Genomic DNA, 12,469 nt, shown 5'->3' on the forward strand with positions numbered 1-12,469 from the left:
CATATGACTGCACACACGCACGTACACAAACACACGCACACAAACACACTCACACGCACACACAAGCAGGCTCACAGACAGACACCCTCTCTCACATACAGATGCCAACAACTTTCCACTACACACATATCCATCCTAAATACACACACGGGCACATACTCAATACATACAATTTATTTTCATATAAAAATAATAGTTTAACAACAAAGAAAATCCCTGTTCTTTAATCAATATGTAACAAATGTTTAGATTGTTTAGCCTTCTACATCAAGACGCTGCATAAAATATGAGAATGTCCCCACCCCCCACCTTTGGCTAGCATACTGTAGAGTGAGCTATCCTGACACTGTGGTTTGTCTTTTTGAATGGACCTGCCATGAAACTGACAGGATGGGTAAGCAGAAGAGAGAGAGAGAGAGAGAGAGAGAGAGAAGATTAATGAACAGAATGCATTATTCACTCACCAGCAAAGACGCTGACGCATAGCAGCAGGGTGTAGAGGGGAAAACAAACTCATGAGTTGTAATGTTCTGCGCTAATGTTTCAAACGTACTGTGCAACATGCCGGTGCTGTAACACTGTGTACTAATATTAATATGTGCTTTCTCTCTTCTCTTTTCAGCAAGTCAAAAGAATGCACACTCAACGCAGGTAGGCTTTTTCCCCTCCCGTGGTGCCGTGCGGCAAAACAAACTAAATGCATTTTTGATGGATCGATTGATGATTGGATGGAAAGAGAGAGCGAATGGAAAGAGAGATTCTGGGGAAGGGTACAGAGCCTTTGTGTGGTGACTTTGGGTTTGGAGAGACAGTCAACAACAATAAGGCTGCTGTCTGCATTCAGCCCCCGTGTTCAGTTTTAATGAGTCAATTACTGAAAGGCCCTGTGCTGTGCAGTGCAGTGCAGTCAGCATATAGAGAGGAGTTATGGGAAGTCCACTATAGTGGGGGGTGCCGCCAAGACCTTGAGAAAGGGGGGGGGGGGGGGGGGGGTGAGAGAGTGACCAAGACTTTGAGAGAGAGAGGGGGCAGGGGTAGGGGGTGAGAGAGTGAGAGAAGAGGCAGAGAGAGAGAAAGAGAGAGGGTGGGTGAGGGGTAAGAGAGAGAAAAAAAAGAGACAGGGGGGAGTGAGAGATGGAATAAGGGGAGAGGTAGAGAGAGAGAGAGACAGGGAGAGAGAGAGATATGGATTTTCCCCTAATTGATCTGGCTGGTCTGCCTAATGACACTGTCTGTGGTCAGATTTGATGTTGAAAATGGAAGGCTTTTGAGCTAAATGGAATCTCAGTACAAGATGTACAGCACAGCATTACTGTTATTAGCCACACAGCTTTGTGAAAATGCCCATTACAGAAATGCCCACTGTGGGCTAGAGCTCAGACAGAAGACGCCATACTTCTGCATTCTAGTTAAATAATGTGTTCATCAATGTAAGATTCTAAAATACTAAGGACTCAGATATTCTTTAGAATGTTAATTCTTCAACATTTTACTCCAGTGGTACTTGCTGAAGTGTGGCTATATTGATAGTGTAAATTCCTAAGGGTTTTATTCATGTATTTAAAAAAATATTTTTTTCCAAGGTGTCTTTTTACTGCACAGAATACATGCACTTTCCATAGATTTTTGCTCTTCTTTCTCCCATGATGTAGAAGATGGATACGTGCGCATGTTCCTGCGTGGCCGTCCGGTCACCATGCACATGCCTGATGACCAGAGGGACAGTTACAGCCTTGACCAGAAGGTGGTGCTGCCAGACCGCAAGCTCAAACTGCAGTGGGTGTATCCTTCAGAGTCAGACGCTAATGGCAGCACTGTTCCTGACGCTGTTAGTTGTGTTTTGTTTTAAAGATTAAATCATATTCTGACATTTACAGTCAAGGGCATCATGATGAGGCTACTTTTAGTTTATTTAAGACACTTAGGCCTTTTCCTCTCCCCTCTTGCACAGTTTGCTGGGTTCCTACAGTTGTTCACAAAGGACAGTGTTTTAAACAGAAAAAGGCAAAGCCAATGAAAGCATTTTTTTCCCCTGTTGGTTAGATGTAAATCATGTGGTTTAGCGCCTGTTTTGTTAAAAGCATGTTGAATTCAATTAATTTAAACTACATTCAAATCAAATCAAGTAGGCTTGATTGAATCAGAGAACTGTTAAAAAACCACTCCATGGATGTGATGCACTCTGATAAGCAGGGAGCCCCCCCAGCTCTCAGTGAGTTAGCATGGCCATGGCATATTTCCATTCAATCAAACTGCATATGCTTTTAGCAGGGCACAATTGTGTTACAGTTGCATTTTTGCATTTTAACACCACTGAAGGCTAAATGGCATTGTTAAGTAATGTCAGGCTTACAGTACTCTGCACTGTCCTTTGACGTTTTAAAAGGGGAGCTTTCTCAGTTGTGATTTGCATGTGTTAAGTATACACACTCTCAACATCTTTTTGACACATTGACAGGTCATCCTTGTATTGAAATATGTTTGTGTAACCCTTTTAGGATTCTAAAATGTCGTTTTTATTCACATATATTACGAATCACAGAAAATATGATATAGTAGTTCAAAAAACGATTCTTTGGAGAGTAAGACCCTACTCTGATATTTATGGTCAAAAATGTAGGCTGAAATGCAGGCTGAAGGACAACAAAATCTATTTGAACGTGATAAAAAGATGAATTATGACGGAACTTTCTTCATTGTAAAGCATCCTTGGCTTTCGTTAAAAGGCACTGTAACTCTACGTTGTTATTATGTCATTACGTTTTGATGCCTCGTGACTATTCTGGGGACCCTGCAGTAAGCGTTCTCCTGTTCTGAGACGGGCGCTGTGTTCCCTGACTCCCTGCGGCTCAGATATGGCTACCGGGGCCGCGACTGCCGCACCAACCTGTACCTGCTGCCCACGGGCGAGATTGTGTACTTCAACGCCTCCGTGGTGGTGCTATATAACGTGGAGGAGCAGCAGCAGCGACACTATCTGGGACACAACGATGACGTCAAGTGGTGAGATGTTCCTCCTTCTCCTCCTCTTTCTCCATCTTCCTCTTCCTCTTCTCTCTAATCCTCCTCATCCTCATCCTGCAAAGGTTCCAGTAGAACAGACAGGGGTTAAGGGTTTCAGATGAGTGATTTACCATCAGAGGGGTATACTACAAAGAAAGGTTACTGGCGTACCCAGGTAACTTCAGGAGTAACCTCTGATCTCCAAACAGCACACCACTTTAGAAACAGTGAAATGTTCAGATGCTCAGTGAAATGTTCTTTTCGAGATCAGCGGTTACTCCCAAAGTAACCCGGGATAGCCAGTTATCTTGCTTCGTAGTACAGCCCTCAGTTCAGTGACACATGTAAAGTTATAAATAAAGTTCCATAGTCACTGGCCATGCTAGGCAAAAGTTAAAGTATGAAAATAAAGAATGTTTATTGTAATGTCTTGTTTACGTAAGGGAAAACCCCCGGCGAGGTGTCCAGGTGCTTCCGCGAAGTCCATTTATTTCTGATAATGGACGCATCGAAGGGCATTATCCCGTTTATACCATGGTCACTTACAAAATAAATAAATATGAAATCAATTGTTAATACTAAATGAGTTTTAGAGCTAAAATCGTTAGTTTTTTCAGCTGTTTACAGTTGATTCCATTGTTGCGAAGCCTGCCTCCAGGCTCAACCGTCGTCCTACTATCGTTGTTATAGTTACTATTCATAAGCATTGATATGGAACAACTTTTTTTTACCAGATCTACTTCATAGGTGTAGTATATCACTTTTTAAACGACACCCTTTTCAACCTTGACCATGGTATAACAGGAGTTATTTTGCACTTATGAGGTTAAAGGAAAACAATAGAAATGTTATAGTGTATGTATCAAACGTTTAAATCCAGCGTTGAAAGCCAGTGTTTAAATCCAGCGTGGTCACTCACACTTCATAAACTGGCACTTACACACCTTCAGAAAAAAATTCCCTTACTGTAGGTTTCCAAGTGCAAGTTTGAGAGTTTTCGAAAATGTCATTTTAGAAATGACAGTCATGACATGGGGCCGTGACACTGAGCCAATGACCGCCAGGGCCAGGATGTGTATTTTGTGAGCTGTGTGTGTTTAGTGAGCTTTGTGTATTTTCCTGATCGAGGTCTGTGTGCTACTGGCAGGAACAGTTGGCCTCATGCACTCGTTTGCACAGCCAAATGAGATGGTGATGATGTTTAATAAGGAAACACGGTTTGTTTCCAATCAGATTTGCATTCGACCGAACTATCGGTCCTACTCTATTGGCTGACTCCGAGCTTCCTTTGTGTCATACAAAGATAAAATAATCCACTTTCCCTTTGGCCTTATCCAAAACATTCCCAGCAGCAAAAACAGTGATACACCCTCATCCTTCCTCCTGGATCACACAGTTAGATTAATAGACATGTGAATGATGAATGCCTTCTGGGTCAGAGGGCCTCAGAGGTCCCTGTAGACTACAGGCTTCATTAATGAGACAGCTGCTGCATGAATTTTAAAATATCAACTTGGCAGTCCACACTTTACAAGTTTAAAATCTTTGAACTGACCTAAGATGTATTGAACCTGAAATCTCACATATTATATCACATAATATTTACAATGAGCTAAAGTTCAGTTTCGTAAGCATGTAAATGCTAGCGTTTGTTGGCGCAGAGCATGGTTTTTGTTGAAAGAGGCCAAGTTGAACAATAACTGTTTGTTTGATTGAGCGGATGCTCGCCAGGCTCCGTTCCCTAGGTGACTATTGAGAAAGCTTTGGCTTCTTCCAGCCAATGAACTTGACCCTGCTCTCTCCGCAGCTTGGCCATCCACCCAGACATGGTCACCATCGCAACAGGACAAGTAGCTGGAACTTCTAAAGACGGCAAGGTAATGCGCGTGGTGGTGGAGCAGAGTGTTCCAAACACAGTTGAATTACTAGGGAGTGCAAGAATGACAGAAATGTGTGTATAATGATATGTGTATAATGAATGACATAATATAATTTCCAGACAAGTAGGCTACTGTGTATTTTAATTGACTAAATTGTAAATCTAAATGTTATGTGTCTGTATGAACTGAGATATTGAGGGTTGACTCTGAACCTATGTATATGCATAAATAAAATTAGTAGATGGTCAGTTGAAAATGGTTTTAGGTTTTCCAAAACAAAAACTGTATGCACACAAAAAATAATTCAGTGGAAATGCATGGATTCCAGTTTCTTCCAGTAGCAGCAACTGGAATCCATGCATTTCCACTGAATTACTTTTGGAATCTGATCCCTTATCATACCTGTTTATTCTTACTCGTTGCTCGACTTATCGTGACTAAATTCAAGATGGCTGCAAACGCTAAACTTCATGAAGATACTGTCTGTATAAATCGTCTTGTAAGTAAACTACCAGTGCTTTTTCAAAGTTCTCAATGTCTCGTTTTAAATGTCAGGGCCCTCGGAAGTCTACCAATGAAGTGTGGAGATACATTGAGCCTCGTAAATGGGTGTAAAACAGTGATTTATTTGCATGGCTAGCCCGATGCCGAAGCACCACTATTGAAAAAGCTGTTGGTAGCATCGGCTAACTAGCGCCAGATTTTGGAGTGCAGGGGACAAGCCGAGATGGGCTATGAGACATACGTTCACACTCGGTATCATGTTTCAATACACTTTAGGTCAATATCACACCGGAATTCTCCTTTAAGTTTCTGTAACACACAGTGCTCTGGCCATTAAATAGCCTTAGTTGCGGAAATGGCCTTAAATTAAACAAACAAACAAACTGAACCTATGTATACTAATACTCCTTTAGCATACTGTTGAAAAATTAAATCAAATCTAAAACAGTTTTTTCTCCAGTTATGTTATGTATGCACAACATCAGTTTGTGTACCCACAGGGAATAAATTGAACCCATAACATTAGTGTTGTAAGCACCAGGTTCTGCAAGATTAGCCTTGCTGTTCATATGATGATGTGTTTGTGTGATGTTTGTGTGAAGCTTTGCTCTGTCAATGTTGTTGACGTGATGATATGTTTGTGTGTGTGTGTGTGTGTGTGTGTGTGTGTTTATGTGATGTCTGTGAAGGCCCTGGCCCCTCATGCCCGTGTGTGGGACTCGGTCAGCCTCAACACCCTTCATGTCATCGGGATGGGCGTGTTCGACCGCGCCGTGACCTGTGTGGCCTTCTCCAAGTCGGTATGGCTCCAGTACAAGCTCCAGACACATGCTGCACTGTGTTACTGACACGGCCCTTATGCTCTAAAGGGGCAGGCATGTCTTTATTCATAAATACGATGCTACTGATATAGGCCTTTTAATGCTAGCTCAGTCTTTTTTTTTTTTTTTCATTTGGAGGAGACATTAGGAGACACTCTCATTACACTGCCCCTTCATGATTGCTTTGTTAATAAACATTTATATTTTAAATAACAATAAACCAAAACACACCCTGCATGTGTAGTGATAATGTATGGGCCACGTTGCTATGGATTAGTGAGTCTCTCTGCCTGAGATATACTGACCACCAGCTGATCCTAACCATCCAGTGGCAGTAATGGTGGAAAAATCAGACATTGATTGGTTAAATGGAACTCAGTGTCATCACATCATGTGTCATGATCATGATCATGTCCAAGCCACTTGCCCTCTGTGTAGAATATATACAGTACTGCCTGTATTGATCCTTTTCCAGCTTATTTACAGTGAGCAGTGATGTGTTATGACCTTAATGACATCAATTCACAGACCCCTCCAGCCCTGTCGCAGAAGATGAACAAAAAAAACTGCAGTTTGTTTCATAACATGATAACGTTAACGATATTACTCAATATAAAGGCAAACAGGTTAGTCACGCTCCCACTGTTTACTTAGTAAACTAGTGCTGGTACTTTCACTAGAGAAGCAGCTTAGTAAACTAGTGCTGGTACTTTCACTAGAGAAGCAGCTTAGTAAACTAGTGCTGGTACTTTCACTAGAGAAGCAGCTTAGTAAACTAGTGCTGGTACTTTCACTAGAGAAGCAGCTTAGTAAACTAGTGCTGGTACTTTCACTAGAGAAGCAGCTTAGTAAACTAGTGCTGGTACTTTCATTCATCAAGCTTATGGATTTTAACCTTTTAACCTGGAAGACAATTGTTGTCAGATACTGTATAAATATGCATTTGCACACAGTGTGTGTTTCTGTTTTATAATAGTGTGTGTGTGTGTGTGTGTGTGTGTGTGTGTGAGTAGAACGGAGGGGCACACTTGTGTGCTGTGGATGATGCCAACGATCACATCCTGTCTGTGTGGGACTGGCAGAAGGAGAAGCAGCTGGCCGAAGTCAAGGTCAGATCCCCATACACCCCTCTCACACACAGCTTTTCAACTTTTACTACTCTCTGCTCTATGCTCAGTTTCTTTTCTAAATATTTTGTCAACATCTCTAGTCATCACTGTCCTTTAGCTGTCCGATTTGTGTGCGCGCTCTGGTGTTTGTACATTGTTTAGGCTCTGTGAGCAGCCTATCAATACGCTACAGTAGCCTATCAATAGCCTATCAATACGCTACATTGGCCTATCAATACACTACAGTGGCCTATCAATACGCTACAGTAGCCTATCAATATGCTATAGTAGCCTATCAATAGCATATCAATACACTACAGTAACCTATCAATACGCTACAGTAGCCTATCAATAGCCTATCAATACGCTACATTGGCTTGTCAATACAGTAACCGATCAATACGTTACAGTAACCTATCAATAGCCTATCAGTATGCTACAGTAGCCTATCAATAGCCTATCAATACGCTACATTGGCCTGTCAATACAGTAACCGATCAAAAACCTATCAATGCACTACAGTAGCCTATCAATACACTACAGTAGCCTATCAATACGCTACAGTGGCTTATCAATACAGTAGTCTATCAATACGCTACATTGGCTTATCAATACACTACAGTAACCTATCAATACAGTCGCCTATCAATACGCTACAGTAGCCTATCAATAGCCTATCAATATGCTACAGTAGCCTATCAATAGCTCAATACACTACATTGGCCTGTCAATACAGTAGCCGATCAATATGTTACAGTAACCTATCAATGCACTACAGTAGCCTATCAATAGCCTATCAGTATGCTACAGTAGCCTATCAACAGCCTATCAATAAGCTACATTGGCCTGTCAATACAGTAGCCGATCAATATGTTACAGTAACCTATCAATGCACTACAGTAACCTATCAATACACTACAGTGGCTTATCAATACACTACAGTAGCCTATCAATACTTTACAGTAGCCTATCAATACTTTACAGTAGCCTACTCTCTCTCTCGCTCTCTCGCACTAAATTTAGGCGTCTAAAGCACGATCAGCACAGCAAATCTCAGTATAGTCGTCAATGTTTACTAATTCACTATTGTGGATAATAGCACTACAAAACACAGTTACACCACAGCTTCCTCTGCGTGTTAAGATCTTGGTGTTAGTTTGAGGTTGTAGGCTTTCTCACGGCAAACCACAAGCACGATCGCCATCAGTGTGAGCACAGTGTAGCAAAAAAAGAACAGTGCGCATATAGATGGATCCGATACTCATCTCTGCTGTTAGATTGCTATCATTATGTATTGCGCAGACTTAAATAAATCTCAGGATGTCCCCTGCCCCCTCGCTTCATTTCCTGAGAGCAGTAAAAACCAGTGGAGCGTGAATTGTGCTCGCTGCATGTAGAGTCATAAAATCTCAAGGTGACTTTTTCCCTCATCTCCCAACGGACAGTGGGTGAATTGAAAGGCCGTACAGACTGTCTAAGTGCTCTGCTTTATGTGTCTGTTGCCATGGAGCTTGGCATTTGCCAGTGCATTAAGGTTAGCTCAGCAGTGGAGTTGTGGGCTAAGATGCGATGACTCGCTGTACGTTACATCAGTGGGACATTTGTTGTTTACCTCATTAGTGGTGCAATTACTCACAAAGGCCACCAGGAGTCCTCACAGAATAACAAATCCTAGAAACCAGACATTAGCAAGCATTCTTGCCATATACAGTAGGTTTAAAAGTGAAAACACTAGTCAATTTACAATTTATTTGAAAATGATGTTACAACACTGATGGATAACTTTTGTCAGTACTCTCAACATTGCATATAATGAAAGTGCACTGTATTGACATAGTAATGTATCCTCTAATCTTTCACATCTTACGAGTTTCCCATCTTATGAGTTTACCCATGCCATGAGTGTCTGAATGGCCAATACATGGGTATGAATAGATGGAGATCCTCATGTACAATCATGTATTACCCTAATATGTATAATATGTTTAACTGTACATATGTTATTCAGTGTTTATGAAAATGTTTATGAAGGTCCCCTTCAACTAGTAATGCGTTGATCAATTAAGTAGCACCTAGTATCTAACTTGCACTCCTGATTTGAGTTGTTGTCTTCATTACACATGAAAGACAGAAAGCTGGCTGATTGTGCAGTAAGATACTCTTTTATTTTCTGAATGCCTTAGTGCTCTAATGATTCCGTGCTGGGAGCCGCCTTCCACCCCATGGAGGCCAGCTTGATCGTCACCTGCGGGAAATCCCACATCAACTTCTGGACCATGGAGGGCAACACTCTGACCAAGAGGCAAGGCCTGTTTGAGGTAAGCGTGTGACTTGTCTCGTGCTTCACGTAGCAGGACGTATATTGACATGTCTTCAGACAGCAGTGGTGAACACTACAGCTTCACATGCAAGGCTGTGTTGAGGCCAGACACCAGTTTTACAGCAAAAGACAGTAGCTGCAGCCACTTTCATTGTCTCGTTCACAGATGCAGCAGATTGTCTCCAGACTGTCTGCTCTCCTCACACTCACAAGTGCCAAACTCACATCAGCAGACTCTGTGGGGCTGCTAGCTCTCACGCTAAACCACCAGAGTCTTGCAAACCGCCATGCTGGAGAGCAGATATCAGGCAGGTTTTCATTAGTGAGCGAACAAGCGAGAGAGAGAGATAGAGAAGAGAAGAGAGAAAGACAGACAGACAGAGAGAAGAGAGAGAGCGATGGCAAACACTTAGCAGCTGATTTTTGTGTGCATTAGCACCTCTTTAAGCTAGGAGCAGTCATTTGGATAATCAGCTGCGTTGGGCTCCAGCAAAACAAAACCATGTGCAGGCTGCAGTGGAGGCCAGTAAAATATCAGCTGGTCAGTGGACCCTTATCCAGCACTGTGGGGGACAAGGCTGAACACATGCTCATACACCACAGCGTGTGTTTGTACACATACACCACAATCCAGTTCGCACAGAGTCACTGAGGAAATGCTTCCATGTCATTTCATAAATATATTTCATATTTTGTTTTTTTTTTCATGAATATTTACTTTGCACTGTAAACTGGGCATGAAATGTCTTCTGTAAACGACTACATTTAATAATGTGACAATTGTGAACATTTCCCTTTCAGAAACACGAGAAGCCCAAGTACGTGCTGTGTGTGGCTTTTGCTGAAAATGGAGACGCCATCACCGGAGACTCGAGTGGCAACATCTACGTCTGGGCCAAAGGTCAGGCTCACACCAGCCTACGGTTCTGCTTACGGTTCCGTTTATCACAGCCTACGGTTCTGCTTACGGTTCCGTTTATCCACAGTGCATATTGCAGGAAGAAAAAAGAACCATTGGAAGTGCAAAGTGCCATGTAAAGATGCTAAATATATAATGTGCTGAATATACAATGTGTCCACTTCCATTAGGAATGAAGCAGGTTTCTGAGAGGGTCTCATCCTTTGAGTGGTTGATTTCTAACAGAAACCTTAAGGATTGTGCTTAGCTAGGTGTTCAGCATTGCACATTTGGATTAGCATGTGTGATTGTCTGATGTTTGATTGGCGCATGTGTGATTATCTGGTGTTTGATTGGCACATGTGTGATTATCTGGTGTTTGATTGGCACATGTGTGATTATCTGGTGTTTGATTGGCGCATATGTGTTTGACTGGCAGGTGGGAACAGGATCAGTCATGCGGTGTCGGGCGCCCATGAGGGCGGGATCTTCTCCCTGTGCGTGCTGAAGGACGGCACGCTGGTGTCGGGCGGAGGCAAAGACCGACGGGTCGTCCACTGGGACCACGAGTACCATAAGCAGGCCGAGACCGAGGTGAGGTGGAGCCCTCAGAAGCCGTCCAAACGCCCCCCATCCCATCCTACACAGGGCTCAGGGCCTGATGTGCTAAGAATTAGCGCCAAATTACCGCCTGTTTCTGACACTATTTGCACCTTAATACATGCCATCTTACTTACAAAACTGACCGCACATGGATAAGAGCGCATTTTGCCCGCCACTGGAGCGCAGAATGGCAAACCGCTCTTCTCTTACTTATGCAAATGCATTATGGGAAAGTCGAGGGGAAAGTGGGAGTAGCGTGCAAACACATGAGGGGAGAAGTGCTAATAGCGATTGATTAGGTATTCCGCCTTATGTACTGTATGAAAACAGCGCACATCGTCTGTTTTGCGGTGAAATATTTCTGCATATGTCAAAAGCAACCTTAACTTTTGTTTGTCTTTCTAATGTCATACTTTCATTTTCACAGACAGATATGGAAGGTTTGCAAAGTGATTTTTATAGTATACAAAAATACGCTGTTTTATATTGATATGGCATGGCTACTGTATTTTGAGTTTATTTTCATACACTTAAAATGAGGGTATTTGATGTTTTATTTTAAAATACATTTTGATGTATTTTTGCCCATCCCTGCTATTGGAGCACTTTGGGTTGCGGTGTGTGCATAAAAGATGCGCTATATAAAACCTACTTCCTTCCTTCCTTCCTATCCTGTAGGTTCCCGAGGCGTTTGGGCCTGTGCGCTCCCTGGCGGAGGGGAAGCAGGAGGAGTTGTTTGTGGGCACGACCCGTAACGCCATCCTGCAGGGCTCTTTCTCCGGGGCACTCTCGCCCATCGTACAGGTACGCCAGCCCAGCCCAGCCCAGCCCAGCCCAGCCCAGCCCAGCCCAGCCCAGCCCAGCCATGATAACCCTCTACTCTAAACCAACCCATCCCAGCCCAGCCCAGCCCAGCCCAGCCCAGCCCAGCCCAGCCCAGCCATGATAACCCTCTATTCTAAACCAACCCAGCCCAGCCCAGCTACTCCCATGATAACCCTCTACTCTAAACCAACCCATCCCAGCCCAGCCCAGCCCAGCCCAGCCCAGCCCAGCCCAGCCCAGCCCAGCCCAGCCCAGCCCAGCCCAGCCCAGCCATGATAACCCTCTACTCTAAACCAACCCATCCCAGCCCAGCCCAGCCCAGCCCAGCCCAGCCCAGCCATGATAACCCTCTACTCTAAACCAACCCATCCCAGCCCAGCCCAGCCCAGCCCAGCCCAGCCCAGCCCAGCCCAGCCCAGCCCAGCCCAGCCCAGCCCAGCCCAGCCATGATAACCCTCTATTCTAAACCAACCCAGCCCAGCCCAGCCCAGCCCAGCCCAGCCCAG

At 43.6% G+C, this 12,469-nt stretch overlaps 1 protein-coding gene across 5 annotated transcripts in view; it reads left to right on the plus strand.

The window, feature by feature from the left end:
- eml2 (EMAP like 2) overlaps positions 1–12,469 on the plus strand; it is a 35,055-nt gene that overhangs the window by 17,076 nt on the left and 5,510 nt on the right. For all 5 annotated transcript variants that reach the window (XM_042064042.1, XM_042064041.1, XM_042064043.1 and 2 more), the window contains 10 exons: positions 623–651; positions 1,653–1,782; positions 2,854–3,003; positions 4,811–4,880; positions 6,077–6,187; positions 7,222–7,317; positions 9,501–9,635; positions 10,439–10,538; positions 10,975–11,129; positions 11,817–11,942. In XM_042064042.1, coding sequence (XP_041919976.1) covers positions 623–651; positions 1,653–1,782; positions 2,854–3,003; positions 4,811–4,880; positions 6,077–6,187; positions 7,222–7,317; positions 9,501–9,635; positions 10,439–10,538; positions 10,975–11,129; positions 11,817–11,942 — 1,102 coding nt within the window. The remainder of the gene's footprint in view (positions 1–622; positions 652–1,652; positions 1,783–2,853; positions 3,004–4,810; positions 4,881–6,076; positions 6,188–7,221; positions 7,318–9,500; positions 9,636–10,438; positions 10,539–10,974; positions 11,130–11,816; positions 11,943–12,469) is intronic.

The sequence above is a fragment of the Alosa sapidissima genome, chromosome 15, assembly GCF_018492685.1.
Source record: "Alosa sapidissima isolate fAloSap1 chromosome 15, fAloSap1.pri, whole genome shotgun sequence".
In the NCBI taxonomy this organism is placed as follows: Eukaryota; Metazoa; Chordata; class Actinopteri; order Clupeiformes; family Clupeidae; genus Alosa; species Alosa sapidissima.